Genomic DNA, 24133 nt, shown 5'->3' with positions numbered 1-24133 from the left:
TAAAATACTGAACTCAGAAAATTATAAGAAATTGAAGATGACACAAACAGATGTTCTTGGATTGGAAGAATTAATACTGTTGGGACTTCCCTGGTGGCGCAGTGGTTAAGAATCCGCCTGCCAATGCAGGGGACACGGGTTCGATCCCTGGACCAGGAAGATCCCACATGCCGTGGAGCAACTAAGCCCGTGCGCCCTAACTACTGAGCCTGCACTCCAGAGCCCTTGAGCCACAACTACTGAGCCTGAGTGCCACAACTACTGAAGCCCGCGCACCTAGAGCCCATGCTCCACAACAAAGAGAAGCCACTGCAATGAGAAGCCTGCACACTGCAATGAAGAATAGGCCCCGTTCACCACAACTAGAGAAAAAGCCCATGCACAGCAACGAAGACCCAATGCAGCCCCAAATAAAAAATAAATAAAATTAAATTTAAAAAAAAGAATTAATATTGTTAAAATGATCATACTACCGAAGGCAATCTACAGATTCAATGCAATACCTATCACAATACCAATGGCATTTTTTCACAGAACTAGAACAAATAATTCTAAAATTTGTATGGAAACACAAAAGACCCTGAATCGTCAAAGCAATCTTGAGGAAGAACAACAAAGCTGTAGGTATCATTGTCCCTGATTCCAAACATATTATAAAGCTACAGTAATCAAAACAATATGTTACTGGCACAAAAACAGACACATAGATCAATGGAACAGAACAGAGAGCCCAGAAATGAAATCACACACTCATATGGGCAATTAATCTATAATAAAGGAGGCAAGAATATACAATGAGGAAAAGACAGCCTCTTCAATAAACAGTGTTGGGAAAACTGGACAGCTACATGCAAAAGAATCAAACTGGACTACTCTCTTACACCATGCACAAAAATAAATTCAGGGACTTCCCTGGTGATACAGTGGTTAAGAATCTGCCTGCCGGGCTTCCCTGGTGGCGCAGTGGTTGAGAGTCCACCTGCCAATGCAGGGTACACAGGTTCGTGCCCCAGTCTGGGAAGATCCCACATGCCATGGAGCAGCTGGGCCCGTGAGCCATGGCCGCTGAGCCTGCATGTCCGGAGCCTGTGCTCCGCAACAGGAGAGGCCACAGCAGTGAGAGGCCCACATACTGCAACAACAACAAAAAAAAGAATCTGCCTTCCAGTGCATGGGACACAGGTTCAATCCCTGCTGCAGGAAGATCCCACATGCCACAGAGCAACAAAGCCTGTGCACAACTACTGAGCCTGTGCTCTAGAGCCTGCAAGCCACAACTACTAAGCCCGCTTGCCACAACTACTGAAACCCGTACACCTACAGCCCGTGCTCCACAATAAGAGAAGCCACCTCAGTGAGAAATGAGAAGCCCATGAAAGCCCACATGCAGCAACGAAGACTCAACACAGCTAAAAATAAATTTAAAAAAAAATTCAAAATGGATTAAAGACTTAAACTTAAGACCTGAAGGCAAAACTCTTAATAGAAAAAAACATAGGCAGGGGACTTCCCTGGTGGTGCAGTGGGTAAGACTCTGTGCTCCCAATGCATGGGGCCTGGGTTCAATCCTTGGTCAGGGAACTAGATCCCACATGCATGCCGCAACTAAGAGTTCCCATGCCACAACTAAGAAGTCTGCATGCCATAACTAAGAAGCCCACATGCCACAACTAAGAGTCCACATGCTGGGCTTCCCTGGTGGCACAGTGGCTGAGAGTCCGCCTGCCGATGCAGGGGACACGGGTTCATGCCCCGGTCCAGGGAGATCCTACATGCCGCGGAGCGGCTGGGCCCGTGAGCCATGGCCAATGAGCCTACATGTCCAGAGCCTGTGCTCCTCAACAGGAGAGGCCACAGCAGTGAGAGGCCCACGTACCCCAACAACAACAACAACAAAAAAAGTCCACATACTACAACTAAAGATCCCACATGCCACAACGAAGATCCCGCGTACTTCAACTAAGATCTGGTGCAGCCAAAATAAATAAAATAAATAATTTTTTTAAAAGAAGAAGAAAACATAGGCAGTATGCTCTTTGACATTGGTCTTTGCATTATTTTTTGGATATGTCTCCTCAGGCAAGGGAAACAAAAGGAAAAATAAACAAATGGGACTACATCAAACTAAAAAGATTTTGCACAGCGAAGAAAACTATCAACAAAACGAAAAGGCTACCCACTGAACAGGAGAAAATATTTGCAAATGATATATCCAACAGGTGGTGAATACCCAAAATATACAAAGAACTTATAGAACTGAACATCAAAAAAAACAGTAAGAAACCTGATTAAAAAATTGGCAGAGAATCTAAACAGACATTTTTCCAAAGAAGACATACCGATGGCCAACAGGCACATGAAAAGATGCTCACCATCACTAATCATCAGGGAAATGCCAATCAAAACCACGATGAGATATCACCTCACACCTGTAAAAATGGCTATTATCCAAAAGACAACAAATAACAAGTGTTGGCAAGGATGTGGAGAAAAGGGAACTCTTATGCACTGTTGGTGGGAATGTAAATTGGTGCAGCCACAATGGAAAACAGTGTGAAGCTTCGTCAAAAAACTTTAAATAGAAGTACCACATGACCCAGCAATTCCACTCGTGGGTACGTATACAAAGAAAACAAAAATACTAATTCAAAAAGGTACATGCACCCTATGTTCACTGAAGCATTATTTACAATAACCAAGATATGAAAGCAACGTAAATAGATGAATGGATAAAGAAAATGTGAGATACAGATAACCTACCTATCTACTGGTAAGTCGATAGATAGATAATGGACTATTACTCAGCCATTGAAAAGAATGAAATATTGCCATGTGTGACAACATGGATGGACCTAGAGGGTATTATGCTAATTGAAATAAGTTAGAGAAAGACAAACACTGTATCATTTTCCTTATATGTGGAATCTAAAAAAACAAATGAACAAACATAACAAAACAGAGTTACAGATACAGAGAACAAACAGGTGGTTGCCAGAGGGGAGGGGGAAGAGAGAGAGAAAAGAAATAGGTGAGGGAGATTAAGAGGTATAAACTTCTAGTTACAAAGTAAAGGATTCAAGGGGATGAAATGTATCTTGTGAGGAACACAGTCAATAACTATGTAATATTTTTACATGGTGACGTACAGTAACTAGAATTATCATGGTAATCATTTTGATATGCATAGAAATATATCAAATCACTATGTTGTGTAACAGGAACATAGTATTGTAGGTTAATTATACTTCAAAAACAAACTCGTAAAAAAGAGATGAGATTTGTGTTTACCAGAGTTGGGGGTGGGGGGAAGGGAGAATTGGATGAAGCCCAAAAGGTACAGACTTCCAGTTATAACATAAATAAGTACTAATAAATGATGTACAACATGATAAAGATAATGAACACGGCTGTATGTTATACACCGAAGTTGTTAAGAGAGTAAATTCTAAGAGTTCTCATCACAAAAAATGTTTTTTCTGTTTCTTTAATTTTGTATCTGTGAGATGGTGGATGGTAATTATTCTGGAAATCATTTCATGATGTATGTAAGTCAAATCATTATGCTGTACACCTTAGACTTACACAGTGCTATATGTCAATTATATCTAGAAGAAAAAACAGACTGGAGCACTCAGCACAGTAAAGATGTCATTTCTCTCCAAATAAGACATACAGGTTTAACATAATTCCTATAAAAATCTCATCAAGATTTTTTGTAGGTATATACGAGATTATTCTAAAATTTATATGGAAAGACAAAGAAACTTTGGAAATAGCTAAAACAACTTTCAAAAAGAAAAATAAGAATAAAGTGGGAGGAATCAGTTTACCTGATTTCAGGACTTATTCTATAGCTACACTAAGACCGTGTGGTATTGATGTAGGTAACAGACAAATGTTACAGAATAAACAACCTAGAAATAGATCCACACGATATGCCCAAGTGATTTCTGACAATGTGCAAAAGCATCTTAATGGAGGAAAGATAGCCTTTTCAACAAACGCAATTGGACAACCACGTGCTAGAACAAACAAAAAGGATCAAACTTCAACCTCAAACCCATACATTATATAAGAATGACTCAAAATGGATCAAGGACTTTAAAAACAGGAGAAGAATCTTCAGATCTGAGGGTAAATAAAGGGTTCTTAGATTTGACACCAAAAGCATGATCTATAAAGAAAAAACTGACAAATTGGACTTCATCAAAATTAATAACTTATACTCCATGAAAGACCCTGTTTAAGGGTATAAGAAGGGAAGTTAGAGTGGGAAAGAATGTTTAGTAATCACACATTCAACAAAGGACTCATATCTAGATAGTATAAGGAGCATTTAAAACTTAACAGTAAAAATACAAACAGTTAAATTAGAAAATGGGCAAAAGACATGAAGAGCCATTTTACTGAAGAGGATATACTGATGGCTAAAAAGCATATGAATAGGTTTTCAACATCACTAACCAAAAGGGAAATGTAAATTAAAACCACAATGAGATACTACTACACACCTATCATAATTGCTAAAATAAAAATAGTGACAACACCAAATGCTAGTGAGATTGTGGAGAAATTAGATCAGTCATACACTGCCACTGGGAATGTAAAATGGTCCTACCAGTCTCGTAAACAGGTTGGCAGTTTCTTAAACCTTAAACATGCAACTACCATATGACCCAACAACTGCACTCATGGACATTTACCCCAGAGAAATGAAGACTAACAGTGATATTATGATTAATAATAAGAAATATAGGGCTTCCCTAGTGGCGCAGTGGTTGAGAGTCTGCCTGCTGATGCAGGGGACGCGGGTTCGTGCCCCGGTCCAGGAGGATCCCACATGCCGCGGAGCGGCTAGGCCCGTGAGCCATGGCCACTGAGCCTGCGCGTCTGGAGCCTGTGCTCCACAACGGGAGAGGCCACAACAGTGAGAGGCCCACGTACCGCGCAAAATAAATAAATAAATAAATAAATAAGAAATATACATTTTGGCCTTAATCCATGGTTCCTGGCACACAGCTCCAAAACTCTTATAATTTCCTAATTAATACAGAGCAAAGGAAGTATCTTTTGTTGATAATTTTTGGTCTTTTGTTCTCAGTCCTGAAACAGCTCCAGAGGATAAGAGGTGAAAGTAGTGTCTTTTGTTATTCACAACAAGCCTCTTTCAACCACATCTAAGTTTATGTTAATGAGGTGATTTTTGGAAAGGCCCTAGAGAACCAAAGGATGGGGGCTGGTTGCCAGGAGGAACCAACCACTTGATTAGAAGGCTGGAACTTTTAGTCCCACCCTCCCCACCCTACCCCAGTCCCCAACCTCAGGGGTTCTGGGAAGGGAGGCAGAACTGGAGGTTTAGTCAGTCACCAAGAGTCCATGATTTGATCGATCGTTTCTATGTAATGAAGCCTCCATAAAAATCTCTAAAGAATGGCATTTGGAAGCTTTCAGGCTGGTGAACACAGGGAGGTGCTGGGAGAGTGACACACCTGGAGAGGACATGGAAGCTCCACACCCCTTCCCCCAAGTCTTGCCCTGTGCATCTCTTCTGTCTGGCTGTTCCTGAGTTGTATCCTTTCATAATAAACTAGTAATCTAGTAAGTAAACTGTTTTCCTGAGTTCTGTGAGCTCTTCTAGCAAATTACTGAACCCAAGAGGAGACCTTGGGAACCTCTGATTTACAGCCAGTCATTCAGAAACATAGGTGACAACCTGGACTTGCGAGTGGCATCTGAAGTGGGAGCAGTCCTGTGGGACCTGACACTAACTCCAGGTAGATGGTGTCAGAATTGAGTTAAATTGTAGAATACCCAGTTTGTGAACCCTGGAGAGTTGCCTGGTATGGGGGAAAAAACCCACATATCAGTTCAGAAGTGTTCTAAGGAGAGTGTTCAGAGAAAAAACTGAGCAGTTTTTTCTTACACTTACTTTCACACAAAAACCTGTGAATGAATGTATGTAGCAGTTTTATTCAGAGCCAAAAACTGGAAACCACTCAGAAAACAAACTGTGGTACATCCATACCATGTAATACTAGTGAGTAATAAAAAGGAACAAACTATTGATACATTAAACAACTTGAATAAATCTTCAGATAATTAAGGGAAAAGTGCCAAACCCAAAATGTTCTATGTTATTTCATTTATGTAACATTCTTAAAGTGACAAAATTATATAAATAGAAAACAGATTAGTGATTGCCAGGAGTTAAGAAGTGGATGTAGCTATAAAAAGGAAATAGGAAGGATCCTTGCTGTGATGGAATTGTCTGTATCTTCACTGTATCAATGTCAATATCCTGTGGTCTATTGTACTCATCCTGTCACATGTTACCACTGGGGGAAACTGGAAAAAGGGTACATAGGGTCTGTCTGTATATTTTTCTTAAAATTGTATATGATCTACAAGTATCTCAAAATAAACAAGTTTAGAAAAACCTACTCCCTAAGCATCAACAGATGAAAATAAAGTTAGCAAAGAATTAAAAGCAAAAAAAGTACCTTCCCTTTCCTGCTTCAATGTCTACTTTTTAACTGTGGATAAGTGTGCTAACTACCTGATGGACATTTCACTCTCCTGTAATCGTTAAATATTTCATATATAAGAGTAAATATTAGAAAACATACTGTGATTATAAATAATATAATCTCTTTACCAATGTTCCCTGGAAACGTCCTGGCTTCTTATACCATGCTTTGTTGCCTTCCTCTTCACAGACACATAGATGATCCATAAGTCCATTACTATATAAGAAACATTTTCCTAACAAAGAAGATTCTAACAGTCAGTGATTATTTCACAAAACTGTATTATTTTTACATATGAACAAAATGAAAGTACGATGAGCAGGCTACACAAAGACATAACTTTGTCTTCACCTTTTAGGATGAAACATAAATAATTTGATTTAATGACATAGCACTGGGCTCTAAACTCACAGTGGTAAAAAGCAATTGAGTAAATTAGTGGATTATGTTTTCAGGACTGCAGTCAGCAAATGCACATGGAAATAAATTCTTTTCGGTTATCTGAGGGAGTGGAGAGGGAAGACAGAGGAGAAAACCTGTTTTGAAAAGACAGCATGGGTGTACGTCTTCTCTATTTGACCAGAAGAAAACCCTGTGGTATGTAAGGGCAATTCAGACAAAAATATATTATGAAATCTAATGTGTATCTGAAAGTTGCTAAGAGAGTAGATCTTAAAAGATCTCATTACATGGAAAAAAATTTATTAACTATGTGAGGTTATGAAAGTTGACTAAATTTATTGTGGTAATCATTTTTCAATATATACATATATGAAATCATTACAGTGTACACCTAAAACTAATACAATGTTATACATCAATTGAAAAAAGACTATGAAAAAATGTTTTTCTCAACCAATGTAAATAATGCTGTGCTTTGTCCCTTCCTCTGTATTTATACTGCTCAAGCTAGACATTTGTCAGCTCCCTCTTAACTGACTACAACTTTTTCTAATAACGATCCTTCCCATTATTGGATTCATTCTTGCTACCAAAACTGTCTTCTCTATTCGACCATATATAATTCTGTCAATTTCATAATACATCAGTCTAACCTTAATGTACAGGAAACTACTTTTCAGTCTCTTCCTACAATCCATCTATCCTTTCATCCACCTGAAACAATGCCTGATGTTCACTGTCTCACTGCTATGCATTCAAGAGAGTGGCATTTATGTCTGTGAGAAAGCTAGCTTTCTCACAGTCTGTTTTCTGCTATGTAAACATGTTTGAAACAGCATTATCTTCATAAAACCGCGAAACATTGATCAAGGAATTGCTATTTTTGCCCATCTAATAAAAACATATAACTACGCTTTCTTCTCAAAGTCCACATAAGCTATAATGTCCAGCAATTAACCAAGCTGCCTAGTAAAATAATGACTTTCCTATCACTATTCAAGCAACAATCAGATGACTGTTGGATGAATACTGTAGGATGAGCACAGCTCCTGGACTAAAGTAGGAAGCTAGATTTTAAGATGCCTTAAAAGTTTAATTCTGTTCTTACTTGTGAGGCATATACTCAAATATAAAACTGTCCTCTGCTTTAATTAGTAGGTTCACGGAAGTGTTATATGTTTTATATACACATACACACAGGCAGTTGACCCTTGAACAACACAGGTTTGAACTGTGAAGGTCTACTTACGCACATTTTTTCAATAGTAAATACTACAGTACTAGACAATCTGTAGCTGGTTGAATCCAAGGATGAGGAACTGCAAAAGCAGAGGAACTGTGGACACTGAGGGCCAGCTATAAATTACAGGCAGACAACTACGTGGACAGTGGGCAGTGCTAACCCCATCATTGTTCAAGGGTCAACTGTATTTGTTTTCTGCCTAGACCTCACCATGTACAACTAAGAAATGAGAAAATGTTTCTGCATGAGGATAAAGGCATCAATTTTTAAAAACTAACAAAAAATATTATTCAAACAAAAATGAATACAGCGACATTTAAAAATCTAACAATGTTTTCAGTATAAGCAGAACACATACCTTTGGGGAATGGGTTGTTTTGGGCTTGGAGTCGAATTTTAACAACATCAAAGGGTGTCACTATGAAGATACATAAATCTCAATTAACAAGTGATACCTATAAATTGTATAGACATTTGTCCAAAGAACACAAAATACACCGAATGATACCTTTCCTCATGACTACATAATGGGCAAGATTATTTATCTTAAAGTGGTTTTCAGTGTTAATATTCTAATCTTTTGCCCTTGAATTTTGTTTAAAGAGTACCAATGAGAAAATGTAATTACTTCTCTCACAAGTACTCAACTCTCATTTATAATATTTCTACAACTATAATTCCATTAGCATTAAAACTAAAATACTAGTATTTGTAAGAAAATATGTTATCTAAGGTAAAGAATGAAAGTTCCAAAAGTCCATTTAAATATTTGAGAATAATTCTGTATTACAAGTAATCAATAATCAAACAATATAAGTCTTCCTATTCTGTTAAATTCACCTATATCAAACAAAAACTATAGATAATGCAAATTTGAGTAAGCTAGTCATAAATCATCCTTACTACCACATTGTGTAACTCCATTTGGAAACAGTGCAGCAAAGGAGAATGGTTTTAATTTGCAGGCTGTATTTCCTCGTCTGAGAATGAGGAAGTCACATTAGAAGATCTCTAAAGCCTTTACAACCCTAGCACTCTGACCTAAAGACACTACATTCTAAAGCAATAAGTTTACATTTTTTCTAATCATCTGCTATCTTATTTAAATAAACTAGCCAAGTTAAAGTCATTAAAATGCTAAACTGTCACCTAACTATGTCATTTGGCTGTGTCTACAAGAAATTCATTAAAAAAGAAAAATGTGGTCCAGAGGAATTTAAGCAATTCACTGTTACTAAAGCAAAGTAAAATATAATTTGAATTTGTTGCTACTATAAGTTGTCCAATTTCTGTATTTTTCATTATGCTAATATTTTATTCCATCTTCTATTAAAAAAAGGATAATAGAGTCATAAAAGTTTAATATTGATAGTGACCTCAAAGAACTCCTGATCTAAGCCCCTAAGTTTAGAGATGAAAAATTAATTTCAAAGAGAATAAGGACTATCCCAACGTGCACTCATCCTGAGAATGGCAAAGCAAGGACTAAAATTCTAGTCTCTTGATTCTCTGTCCAGGGTTCTTTTCATGTTATCATGATGAAGCATGAATGATAATATTATCATTATTTCACAGACAGTAAAACTCAAATGGAATCAATGATTCATTCAGTTACATAATCTACATATTATTTTACCCATCAGTGATGTCATTATGGCTCCAGTACAAGAGGCAAGCATTTGTTGAAGAGGAGTCACTTTGATAATTGGTGGTCCCTCTGCTTCAGGATCCATATTTTTAACTAATAGAAGAAAAATCTGTTAAAGAAAAGCAAGATGTAAAATAAAAGTGTAATAGAAAATGCCCTTAAAATCAACAGCTAAAAGTTAAGTAAACTATAAAAACAATAACCAGTATTACTATCAAAGCACATGTTGTAGGACTTCCCTGGTGGCACAGTGGTTAAGAATCCACCTGCCGGGCTTCCCTGGTGGCGCAGTGGTTGAGAGTCCGCCTGCCGATGCAGGGGATACGGGTTCGTGCCCCGGTCTGGGAAGATCCCACATGCCGTGGAGCGGCTGGGCCCGTGAGCCATGGCCGTTGAGCCTGCTCGTCCGGAGCCTGTGCTCCACAATGGGAGAGGCCACAACAGTGAGAGGCCCACATACCGCAAAAAAAAAAAAAAAGAAACCACCTGCCAATGCAGGGGACATGGGTTCGAGCCCTGGTCCAGGAAGATCCCACATGCTGCAGAGCAACTAAGCCTGTGCGCCACAACTACTAAGCCTGTGCTCTAGAGCCCGTGAGCCACAACTAATGACCCCATGTGCCACAACTACTGAAGCCTGCACACCTAGAGCCCGTGCTCTGCAACAAGAGAAGCCACCGCAATGAGAAGCCCACGCACCACAACGAAGAGTAGCTCCCGCTTGCCACAACTAGAGAAAGCCCGCGCACAGCAACGAAGACCCAATGCAGCCAAAAATAAATAAGTAAATTTATTTAAAAAAACAAAGCACATGTTGTTGACCACTATCAGAAGTAAACATGTAAGTTCTATACCCCAAGGCACTAAACAATCATCATTAATAGAACATGTTCTCTATTTTCCAAAAATAATGTCCTTCAGCTAAGCTATGTGAGCAGCATCACATTTGAAAGACAATTAATAGATCATTAAGAAAATGGACTCTGGCCATGTAAAAGAATGAAAGCAGCTGACCAACAAGGCTCAAAATCTGAATTTAGCCTCAAAAGAACTACTCAGGTACTCGAACCTAGTACAGAATTATCAGTAAATATAGCACTATTTTTACTGCATATCAAACACTGTTGCAAAGGTACAAAATAAAATCAAAAACATAACCTTCGTAAGAAGTGTTATCTTAAAAAACTTTAATGAGAAAAGCAACATATATACTCTTTTGAAAAACTCAGTTAACACAAAAGAATACAAAAATCACTTATAAACTTATTTTTAAAAAATAACCACCCGGGGCTTCCCTAGTGGCACAGTGGTTAAGAATCCGCCTGCCAATGGAAGGGACACCGATTCGATCCCTGGTCTGGGAAGATCCCACATGCCACGGAGCAACTAAGCCCGTGCACCACAACTACTGAGCCTGCGCTCTAGAGCCCACATGCCACAACTACTGAAGCCCGCGTGCCTAGAGCCTGTGCTCCGCAACAAGAGAAGCCACTGCAATGAGAATCCCACGCACTGCAATGAAGAGTAGCTCCCGCTCACCGCAACTAGTGAAAGCCCACGAGCAGCAATGAAGACCCAACGCAGCCAAAAATAAATAAATTAATTATAAAAATAAAAAATAACAACTCATGGCCAAAAAAATAAAACAAATTTTTTTAAAAAAACGGAATTCCCTGGCAGGCCAGTGGTTCAGACTCCATGCTTCCACTGCTGAGGGCCCAGGTTCGATCCCTGGTCCAGGAACTAAGATCCCACAAGCTGCACAGTGCAGCCAAAAAACTAAAATAAAACAAATGAAAAAGTAACCACTGGCAACATACAGTATCATCTTTCCAAATGTCTATGTGCATAAAAATACATATATGTATATGTATACACACACAAAGATTACATCTAACTAATCAATTACGTACATTCATATTATCTGTGTATATGTATTTCTGTATCTGTGTACATGCACCTTTTTTGAAAGACAAAATAGATTACTACTATTCATATTGTTTAGTAGCCAGCTTTAACACTTAAAAATGTATTACAAATATGCCAATAAATAGATTTACATTATCATTTTTAATGCTTACATGGTTTTTAATTATATTTATTTAGTCACCCTCATATTCTTTTTAGGCTACTGCCAATTTATCATTAATTCATTAATTTCATAAACTCTCATATAAATATCCTTATACATACATCTTACTGTAGTGTTCCTACAGTTACTATAGGAAAAAAAGTAAGATTGCTGGGCTAAGCTAAAAACTTGAGACAAATTGCCAAAATGCTTCCCAGAAAGATTGGACCAACTTATACATCCATATTGAAAATAAATGAGTTCCTATTAGCCCATAAATTCACCAAATGCCCTCTCATATTACATATCATTTATTTTTTCTAAACCATTTGGAAGTAGATTGCCATACATCACACCCCTTTCATCCTAAATACCTCAGAATATTCCTATATAATCAAGGTACAATTATCAAATTAAGGAAACAACGTTGACAGTACTCTACAGTTCATTTTCCAATTTTGTCAATTATCCCAATAATGACCTTTATAAAAATGAATGGTAGTTGTATTGTTTATTTATTTATTTTTAAAATTTCTTTATTTTATTTTATTTTTGGCTGTGTTGGGTCTTCGTTGCTGTGCACGGGCTTTATCTGGTTGGGGCGAGCGGGGGGCTACTCTTAGTTGCAGTGCACAGGCTTCTCAATGCAGTGGCTTCTCTTTGTTATGGAGCACGGACCCTAGGCATGAGAGCTTCAGTAGTTGTGGCACATGGGCTCAGTAGTTGTGGCTCGCGGGCTCTAGAGTGCAGGCTCAGTAGTGTGGCACATGGGCTTAGTTGCTCTGTGGCATGTGTGATCTTCCCAGACCAGGGCTCGAACCCGTGTCCCCTGCACTGGCAGGCGGACTCTTAACCACTGTGCCACCAGGGAAGCCCTGTATTGTTTCTTTAGACTTTTATTATTTACCTACCTGGTTTAAGTCTTTTCCTCAACTCTATGTTCCAATATTTTGTTTGTAACATCAGTAGCTGAAAATCTGTAGTGAAAAAAGAAAGTAACTGTCTTATCTTTTCAGACAGGAATGGGACAACAAGCCTAAAGGAAAGGAGTATATAAAAACTTTAAAACACAAATCAGCAAATATTTATTAACTATTATTTTTAAAATATTTCTACTAAGTGCTTTGAGGAATATGAAGAGCACTCCCCAAATGTTATCATTAGAGTTATGAAAGAATTTTCACAAAAATATCTTCATATTTTCCCAGTAAATATACTCTGCTTTAAAAACAATTCTAAACCTGAACATACGGACCCATCTTAGTATCAAGAGAAGTTGAACAACCAGATTTTGTGACACTTACAGGAAATTCAGAGACTAAAGTAACATGGTAAAACTTGACACAAAATATAGGAGAAGGTGTAATACTCTGGTCTACAGGACTACTGTCTTAGTTTCTTCAACAGGTGAAAGTCGGGTGGGAAAAAAGGTGGCAGGGGAGGTATAACCGTTCTAGAATAAAGGAATCCAACCAAATGCATCCTGGTTTGAAAAAACGAACTTTAAAAAGCCAGTCTGAAAGTAACTAAAGAAATCTGAATGTGGGCTGGATATCAGATAATATTTTTAAATTACTGTTGATTTTGTTAGTGAGATGTTATTATGGTTACGAAGAAAGTCTTTTTTTTAAAGAGGTTCATACTGACGTATTAAGGGCTGAAATGTTATGATAGCTGTAGTTTATAATAGTTCAGAAAAAATATAATCTGTTAAACCTAGATAAGTATTTCACCCTTCTGAATTTTTCTGTATATGGGAAAATTAGCACAATAAATTTTTTTTTAATTCCTGAAATGTATGTAGAACCTTCAAATCTAAGCACCTACTTCTAACATTTATTTGAACACAGGTCTTTTAAGTGGAAAAATAACACACATATTCTACAATACAGGTATATGCCTCCTCCAGAAAGGTAAAAAGACCTACAGTGCTTTATTTTGGCACCATCCTAGCAAAGTTGGCAACCTGAATATTCTCACCTTAAATTAAGGCCAGAAAAATTGACATATTTCTAGCAATTATTTAGGATGTAAGGGGAAAAGTCCAAAAATTAGATGTAACATTTTAGAACCAAAAATTAAGGTTATTGAACTTTTATTTCTTAACATATATATATCTCAGAAAAATGTCATATCAACAATCTCTGAAGATCATAACATGAATCTACTTATGAGATCTGAAAAATTAGTCTCCTTTTCAAAATATTGTGGGTCAAATGGATAACACACCCAAAGATTTAGTAAATATGAAGAAAAAGTGGCAAGTTATATATATAACCTTAGTGGAATGTCTAGAACTCAAAATGTATTCTCCAGTGCTTTAAATTCCCTCCAGTCCAGGGGGACTTCCCTGGTGGTCCAGTGGTTAAGAATCCATCTTGCCGGTGCGATCCCTGGCTGGGGGATTAAGATCCCACAGCTACTGAGCCCGCGCACTGCAACTACACAGCCCACGCACCACAACTAGAGAGAAGCCCGCGCGCCACAGCGGAAGATCCCGCATGCCACAACTAGGACCCGATGCAGCCAAAAAATAAATAAATATTAAATAAATAAATTCCCTCCAGTCCAATCAACCTACTTATCTTTTTTCTTTGTATCCACTCTTCTATGTGGCAGGTACCATCCCTTTTTCAGGGAGCACACGGACTAGTGAGAAAGATGACTTTAATATTAATATCTCCTTTAACTCTGTGAGTCATAAACAAATGTTCTACAAGAATAGCTTCCTTGCTCAACTATACAAAATTCCTATACAACTATACAAAATTCCTCTTTTCTATACTTTTTCTGCATTCTGTACTCTACTTAAGTTAATATTAATGATTTGCTATACCTGGCCAAGGTGGACTTCAAATATAAATGGCAAACATTCTTAACATGAATAATCAATGAGCCCCTGTTGGGGGAAGAAAGCTACCTGATGACAAAATCTACTCAATCAAGCGATGAATGGAGATGCTTTAGTAATAGGATTACAGCAATATCCAAGTCAGAAAATAGTAAATCAGTATATACTTAGTATTATCAGAACTTTACATTTTTTCTATCATATGTGTGTTAAATGCTATCTTATTATAGTTTTATGTTCCCTGATCATTAACAATGCTGAACATCTCTTCATATTATTACCAGTATGTATTGCCTCTTCTGTACTATGTCCGTTCATATCTTTTGTCCATTTTTCTCCTGGGGGATTTACTTCTTTTTATTGGTATGAGAAATTTTTTATTCTTAGTACAAATTATTTGCAGGCTGTGTGAACTGTCTCTTCTCAGAGTCTATGATTTACTTTTCCACTTTCTTTAACGTATCTTTTGATAAAGTTCGTAATTATTTTTTGTGGTTAAAAAAAAAAACACAACATGAAGTCTACCTTCTTAACAAATTTTAAGCGTACAGTAGTACAGCACTGTTAACTATATGCACATTGTTTTACAGATCTCTAGAACTTTTTCATTTTGCATGACTGAGACTCAATACACATTAAATAGTAACTCCTTTTTTCCCCCTTCTTTTCAGCCCCTGGCAACCACCATTCTATGTTCTTCTGCTAAGAGTCTGACTACTTTAGATACCACTTATGATTAGAATCATGCAGTATTGCTCCTTCTGTGACTGGCTTATTTCGTCCAGCATAATGCCCTCAATGTTCATCCATGTTGTAGCATATGACAGGATTTCCTTCTTTTATAAGAAGTATATAATACTCTATTGTATGTATGTACCACCTTCTCATTATCCATTCATCCATTTACATTGTTTCCATTTCTTGAATTATGCATATTGCTACAACGAGCGTGGGAATACAAATATCTCTTTGAGATCCTGATTTCAATTCTTTTGGATAAATATCCAAAAGAGGGATTGCTAGATCATATAGCTGTTCTGTTTTAAGCTTTTTGAGGAATCTCCACACTGTTTTCCATAGTACACCATTTTACACTCTTACCAACAATGTACAATGTTCTGATTTCTCCGCATCCTCACTAGCACTTGTTATTTTGTTTTGTTTTTTAATAATGGCCATCATAACAAGTGAAGTGATAACCCTTTGATTTTGATTTCATTTGCTTGATGATTAGTGATGCTCAAGTGTCTTTTCATATTCCTGTTGGCCATTTGTACATCTTCTTTGGGGAAATGTCTATTAAGGTCTTTTATCCATTTTTAAATCAGATTATTTGTTTCTTTGTTGTTGTGTTGTAGGTGCTCCTTATATATTTAAGATACTAATCCCTTATTTGATATATTGTTTGTATATATTTTTCTCCCATCCCACAGACTCTTTTCACTCTATTATTTACTTCCTTTGGTGTATAGAAGCTTTTCAGTTTGATACAGTCCCACCTGTCTTTTGTTTTTATTGCTGTGCTTTTGGTGTCACATCCAAGAAATCAGTGCCAAGATAAATGCTATGAGGCTATTCCCCTGTTTTCTTCTAGGATTTTTTAAAACTGTGGGTCTTATATTCAACTCTTTAATCCATTTTGAGTTGATTCTGTATATGGTATAAGGGTCAAAATTCTTAATGTAGCCAAATTTATTGGCCTTTTCCTTTATTTTTTTTAAATAAATTTATTTATATATTGTTTGTTTATTTATTGGCTGTGTTGGGTCTTCGTTGCTGTGCACAGGCTTTCTCTAGTTGTGGTGAGCAGGGGCTACTCTTCATTGTGGTGCGCAGGCTTCTCATTGCGGTGGCTTCTCGTTGTGGAGCACGGGATCTAAGCGCACGGGCTTCACTAGTTGTGGCACGCGGGCTATGAAGTGCAGGCTGAGTAGTTGTGGTGCACGGGCTTAGCTGCTCCGTGGCATGTGGGATCTTCCCGGACCACGGCTTAAACCCGTGTCCCTGCACTGGCAGGCAGATTCTTAACCACTGCACCACCAGGGAAGTCCTGGCCTTTTCCTTTATGGATAACACTTCTTTTGTGTTTTCTTTAAACAATCTTGCCCTACTCAAAAGTCCAAAAGATATTCACCTATATTTTCTCCCTAAAAGTTTTAAACTTTTGCTATTGACAAATTTTAAGTCCTTAATCCATGCAGAAAAGTATTTTAATAGCACGTGAAGTAGTGATCTAATTTCATCTTTTTCCATGTTAAAATAGATAACTACTTTATCCAGCTCCAATTATTAAATAATCCCTCCTTTCTCCTTTCAGCTGACATACTACTTGGTCATAACTAAGTTCCATTCCTGTGTGGAACTGTTTCTAGTCTCTCTATTCTATTGGTCAACTTATCCATCCTTAAACTGTACCACACTGTATTATTATTGCGTCCTAATAAGTCCTTGTATTTGGTAGGGCAAGTCTATCCTCCCTGTTCTTCTTCAGAAGTGTCATGATTATTCTTGGCCCTATGGTCCTTCATGTAAGTTTAAAAATCAGCTTACCATTTTCCTTGAAAAACCTCTTTGGGATTTTGATTTGAATTGAATTGAATCTACAGATGAAACTAGAGAGAATTATATCGACGAATAGTCTACTCCTTCATTTATTCAGGTCTTCCTTAATGTTGTTCTGAAAAACTTAATTTGTCCTATAGAGATACTGCATATTTGTGGCAAATCTAACTCTAGATACTTGATAATCTCTAATATTAACAGTGTCTTCCTTTTAATTACACGTTCTTGTTGTTAGCACATGCAACTAATTTTGTATATTCAACATGTATCCAGCCAACCTTGCTAAAAAAAATCCTCTATTATTTCTAATTACTGACTTATAGACTCCTGAGTTTTTCATGTTGTCTGCAAAAGCATATATTGTAAGTTTATACTGTTTGCAAACAATGACATTGATTCTGCCATTCCCAATCATTATGCTACCATTTTAAATTTTCTTACTGCACAGACTAGGATCTCCAACACAGTATTTGAGAAAGAGTGGTGAAAATGAGTATCATTGTTCCATACCTGAATTTAAAAAGAATTCTTCTGAGATTCCCCATTAGGATGATGTTTGCTCTAGACTTTTTATTTATCTGTTCATTTTTAAACAAACACTCTTCATCACATTAATCAATTTTCTTTCCAATCCTAATTTATTATACTTTCTTTCCTTGATACTTAGTGCCTTTCTACTACTAAGTAGTATGCCACTGTATGGATATACTACAATTTCTTTATCCATTCACCGGTTGATGGAAATTTGGGTTGTTTCAAGTTGGGGGCTAGTACAAATAAAGGAGCTATGAATATCCACATCTAAATCTTGAGCAAGTAAGTAGAAATAAAATGGCTGGATCAAATGGCAAATGCATGTTTAAATTCTTAAGAAATTGCCAAAGTATTTTCCAAAGCAGTTGTATCATTTTATATTCTCACCAGTAAGTTCTGGTTACTCCACATCCTTAACAACACTTGGTATGGTGATTTTAAAAAATTGTACCCATTTGAATAGCTGAGTAGTGATATCTCAATGTGGTAGTACTTTGCATTTTCCCAAGGGATAATGATGTTTTACATCTTTTCACAGGGTTATTTGAGATATCTTCTTTACCCAGTTTTTTCCTTTTGTTCCTTGTGCCACTTCTAAAGAACAGAATAGGACAGAGAGATAAAATGTCACTTTTAAGATTATGTTATAAACGACTGTGACATTCATCCTACTTGACTCTGCTCTCTCTCGCTTGCTCTGATAGAAGCTGTTATGGTGTGAACTGCCTGACGGAGAGGCCCACTTGCGCACCAAGGGCAGCCTCTGGCCAACAGCCAGCATGGAACTAGGGCACCTCGAGTGCAACAAGTCATAGGAAACTGAATCTTGCTAACAACCACATTTGTGAGACTGGAAGCAAATCCCTCCCCAGTTGAGCCTTGAGATGAACGTAACCTCAGCTAGCATCTGCAATGCACCCTTGTGAAAGACCAAGTTTTACCCACTTGAGCCACATCCAGATTCCTGACACACAGAAACGGTGAGATAGTAAATAATTGTTGCTTTAAAGCACTATGTTTTGGAGTAATTTGTTACACAGCAACAGATAGGTAATATAGCATCTATTGGGATGATTGTATGGCTTTTCCTTTTAAGCTGATTATATGGCAATTTACATTGCTTGACTTTTTTTTTTTTTTTTTTTTTGGTACGCGGGCCTCTCACTGTTGCGGCCTCTCCCGTTGCGGAGCACAGGCTCCGGACGCACAGGCTCAGCGGCCACGGCTCACGGGCCCAGCCGCTCCGCAGCATGTGGGATCTTCCCGGACCGGGGCACGAACCCGCGTCCCCTGCATCGGCAGGCGGACTCTCAACCACTGCGCCACCAGGGAAGCCCTGCTTGACTTTTTAATGTTTAAACTTCTTTGCATTCCTAGAATAAACACCACTTGATTATGTTTTATCCTTTTTGTATAGCATTAGTTTTGACTTGTTAAATTTTTGCTAAGAATTTCAGTATCATGTTCATGAGGGATACTGGTGCATAATTTTTTTTATTAATTATTTTTATTTTTAGCTGTTTGGGGTCTTTGTTGCTGCGTGCGGGCTTTCTCTAGTTGCAGCGAGCAGGGACTACTCTTCATTGTGGTGCAGGGGCTTCTCATTGTGGTTGCTTCTCTTGTTGCGGAGCATGGGTTGTAGATGCACGGGCTTCAGTAGTTGTGGCATGCAGGCTCAGTAGCTGTGGCTCGCAGGCTACAGAGCACAGGCTCAGCAGTTGTGGCACACGCACTTAGTCGCTCTGCAGCATGTGGGATCATCCTGGACCAGGGCTCAAACCTGTGTCCCCTGCATTGGCAGGCGGATTCTTAACCACTGCACCACCAGGGAAGTCCACTGGTGCATAATTTTCTTTTCTTGTATTGTTTTTGTCTTATTTTGATTAATATTTGACAGAATTGAGCCTGGGGTTTTCTTTAGGAGATATAAGGATATTTGGGTTATTTCTTTCTTCATGTGTAAGTGTTGGCAGTTTGTGTATTTCAAGGAATTTCTCCATTTAAGTTGTTAAACATATGAGCATAAAGTTGTTCATAATATTGCTTTATTGTCCATTTAATGGCTATAGGCTCTGTAGTTATGTTGCCTCTCTTTCTTTATATTAGTTAATTTCCATCTCCTCTTTCTTTCCTGATCAATCTGGCAAGAGAGTTATAAATTTTATTGACCTTCTCAGAAAACCAAATTTTGATCTCATTTCCTCCACTGTTTTTGTTTTCTATACCACTGCTTTCTCACATCACCTTTCTTTACTTTTTACCTTGGGTTTGTGGACATTATTGATTTAATATCTTTCTTCTTTTTAAGATAGGCTTTGTAGGACTAAAAATTCCCTTTCAAGCACTGTTTATATTGCATCTCACAAATCTGGATATCTTGTGTTGTCATTTTCATTCTCTTCAAAATATTTTCTAACTTTCTGGTATTTCTTATACCATACTTATTGGGTTTTGGTATCAAGGCTATGCTAATCTCATAAAATTAGGTGGAGAATATTTTCTTTTAGAAGAAACTGTAAGGTTGGGATTATTTGATCCTTAAATGTTTGATAGACTATAACTGTGAATTATAATTGTATCTGTGAATTTCATTTTGTGTTTTCAAAATATGCACAATTTTATTATTTGTTAAACAGATACTCAGAAAAATCCATGCATTTTTTTGGTGATGAAAAGGCTATGATTATTTTGTATATAAACAATCACCAACCTTACCACAAAAATATAATAACATATACTAAACCAAAGAAGAAGAGAAATCCTCATTGAGTTTTATAATTTTTGGTCATTTGAGTCACTACAATGTAAACTAACCACTGTAACATAAGAGATACAATATTATTCACTATATACATGAGTTTCTCATAGCCACAAGTATTCGATTCCACAAATCACTGAAAAGTTTAAATGCATAAATAACACTCCATTTGGTAGTAGCTACTTCTATAGGGAATTTTGGACAGGCTATCTAACATTCATTCTTTAAAACACCCTCAAGTACGAAACTACTCTTGCTACTGGGAAAAACAGACACACACAAAACCAATTTACCACGATAGGCTTCAATCTGGGCCACGAGAAAAGTCTCAATGAATTTAACAGGTTTTAAGTCATATAAAGTATGTTCTGTGACAACAATGGAATTAAACTAGAAAACAAAAACAGAAAGGTATCCGGAAATCCCTAAATACTAGGAAGCTAAATAGCACACCTCTAAATATTTCATGGGTCAAAGTAGAAATCAAAAAGCACTCTTACACATAATAATGAAGTGTTGAGGGGACTTCCCTGGTGGTCCAGTGGTTAAGAATCCACCTTCCAATGCAGGGGATGTGGGTTTGATCCCAGGTCAGGGAAGTAAGATCCCACATACCGCGGGGCAACTAAGCCCATGTGCTCTGGAGCCTGCGCACCACAACTAGAGAGCCTGCACTCCACAACTACTGAGTACACGCCCTCTGGAGCCCACACACCACAACTAGGGAGAAGCCCACACGCTGCAACGAAGACCCCATGCGCCGCAATGAAAGATCCCACATGCTGCAACAAAGATCCCGCATGCCACAACTAAGACTCAATGCAGCCAAATAAATAAATAAATGAATATTAAAACAAATAATTAAGTGTTGAAGGTTTCCTTTTGACATCAAGCACATGATAAAAATATACATTACCACTACACCTATTTAATATTTTATTAAAGTTTTTCTAGCCATCTAGGTAAAGCAAAAAGTATATATAAAGTTTAGAAAGAGAAAAAAAATCAATATTTGCAGATGACATAATTGTGAACACAGAAAATTTAAGCCCATCATTGAATTATTAAAACTAATAAGTGAGCAGTGTTGCTAGCTATAAAAATCAATATGCTAAGTTAAATACATTTCTATATACCTGTAACACATAGCAAATTAAATTTAAAATAAACAGCATGTACAGGAGCATGGAAGAATTTCATGTACTCTGGCAATAAGTCTCACAACATATTCTCAAGACATCTGTAAAAAATATATATATAATTTAACCAATTTAAAAGTATTTATAATTCAAAACTATACATGCACCCCTATGTTCATAGCAGCACTATTCACAATAGCCAAAACATGCAAACAACCTAAATGTCCATCAACAGATGAATGGATAAAGAAGATGTGGTACATATATACAATGCAATGCTACTCAGCCATAAAAAAGAACGAAATAACGCCGTTTGCAGCAACATGGATGCAACTAGAGATGATCGTATTAAGTGAAGTAAGTCAGAAAGAGAAAGACTAATATCATGTATCACTTACATGTGTAATCTAAAATATGGCACAGGGACTTCCCTGGTGGTCCAATGGTTAAGACTTCACCTTCCAATGCAGGGGCTGCGGGTTTGATCCCTGGGTCAGGGATCTAAGATTCCACATGCCTTGCGGCCAAAAAAACCAAAACATAAAAACAAAAGCAATACTGTAACAAATTCAATAAAGACTTTAAAAAATGGTCCACCTCAAAAAAAAAAATCTTTAAAAAGATAAAATAAAATATGGCACAAATGAACCTATCTACAAAACAGAAACACACTCATGTACATAGACAACAGACTTGTGGTTGCCAAGGGGGAGGTGGGTGGTGGAGGGAAGGATTGGGAGTTTGGGATAAACAGATGTAAACTATTATATATGGGATGGATAAACAAGGTCCTACTGTAGAGCACAGGGAAGTATATTCAATATCCTGTGATAAACCATAATGGAAAAGAATATAAAAAATAGAACGGGGCTTCCCTGGTGGCGCAGTGGTTGAGAGTGCGCCTGCCGATGCAGGGGACACACGGGTTCGTGCCCCGGTCCGGGAAGATCCCACATGCTGTGGAGCGGCTGGGCCCATGAGCCATGGCTGCTGAGCCTGTGTGTCCGGAGCCTGTGCTTCGCAACGGGAGAGGCCACAACAGTGAGAGACCAGCGTACCGCAAAAAAAAAAAAAAGAACGTCTATGTGTATAACTGAGTCACTTTGCTGTACAGCAGAGATTAGCACAACACTGTAAATCAACTCTACTTCAATTAAAAAAGTAAAATTTTTTTTAAAGTCTTAATATAAAAAAAAATACGATTTTGGACTTCCGTGGTGGTGCAGTGGTTAGGAATCCGCCTGCCAATGCAGGGGACACGGGTTCAAGCCCCAGTCCGGGAAGATCTCACATGCCACGGAGCAACTAAGCCCATGTGCCACAACTACTGAGCCTGTGCTCTAGAGCCCACAAGCCACAACTACTGAGCCCGCATGCCACAACTACTAAAGCCCGCGCACCTAGAGCCCAGGCTCTACAACAAGAGAAGCCACTGCAGTGAGAAGACCGCGCACCTCAACAAAGAGCAGCCCCGGGCTTCCCTGGTGGCACAGTGGTTGAGAATCTGCCTGCCAATGCAGGGGACATGGGTTCGATCCCTGGTCTGGGAAAATCCCACATGCCACGGAGCAACTAAGCCCGTGCACCACAGCTACTGAGTCTGCGCGTCTGGAGCCTGTGCTCCGCAACAAGAGGAAGCCACTACAGTGAGAGGCCCGCGCACCACGATGAAGAGTGGCCCCCGCTCACCACAACTAGAGAAAGTCCTTGCACAGAAACGAAGACCCAACACAGCCAAAAATAAATAAATAAATTCATTAAAAATATATATATATATCTTTCAAAAAAAGAGCAGCCCCCACTCACCGCAACTAGAGAAAGCCCACGTGCAGCAACAAAGACCCAATACAGCCAAAAATAAATTAATTAATTAAAAAAAATACCACTTCATGAACTGAAATAATGAATGCTATGAATATATCAATTTTTCCAGATAATAAATTCACAGGAATCATTAACTAAAATCCCCAATTTTTTTTCACTTGTGGATCTGATAAAATACTTCCCCAAACCTATATGGAAGTAGAAAATGACAAGAATTGCCAAAAATCGTGAAATGTGCTAAAGCAGAGCTTACAAGGAAATTTATAGCATTATATGCTTATATTAGAAAAAATCTAAAAACCAATGATCTAAGCACCTCCCCTAAGAAACCAGAAAAAGAGCAAATTAAAACCAAAAAAGCAGAAAGAAACAATTAAACTAAAAACTGAAACAAACAATTCACTAGAGAGATTCAATAGCATATATAAGGGGGCAAAAGAAAGAATCAGCAAACCTGAAGAAAGATCAATTGAGATCACTCAATCTGAGAAACAGAAAGAATGAAGAAAAACGAACGGTCTCAGAGACCTGTGTGACATTATCAAGCATACCAACCTACACATATGAGCGTCCC

The 24133-nt window shown here is 37.9% G+C and overlaps 1 protein-coding gene across 2 annotated transcripts in view; it reads right to left on the bottom strand.

Annotated features, from left to right (window-relative positions):
* Window positions 1-24133, bottom strand: part of SLC25A40 (solute carrier family 25 member 40) — a 55681-nt gene that overhangs the window by 20032 nt on the left and 11516 nt on the right. Inside the window, exons 2-5 of one of the 2 annotated variants that reach the window (XM_007447462.1) lie at window positions 12803-12868; window positions 9809-9929; window positions 8531-8590; window positions 6656-6762 (exon numbers count right to left, since the gene is read on the bottom strand). In XM_007447462.1, the coding sequence (XP_007447524.1) occupies window positions 6656-6762; window positions 8531-8590; window positions 9809-9905 (264 nt within the window). In that variant the 5' untranslated portion in view covers window positions 9906-9929; window positions 12803-12868. Of the gene's footprint in view, window positions 1-6655; window positions 6763-8530; window positions 8591-9808; window positions 9930-12802; window positions 12869-24133 lie in introns of those variants that run through there. The other variant, XM_007447463.1, reaches the window with a different exon arrangement.

This window comes from Lipotes vexillifer, unplaced genomic scaffold (genome assembly GCF_000442215.2).
Source record: "Lipotes vexillifer unplaced genomic scaffold, Lipotes_vexillifer_v1.1 scaffold474, whole genome shotgun sequence".
Lineage (NCBI taxonomy): Eukaryota > Metazoa > Chordata > Mammalia > Artiodactyla > Lipotidae > Lipotes > Lipotes vexillifer.
Note: the sequence above shows the minus strand (reverse complement) of the source record. Positions and strands in the feature narration are given on the sequence as shown.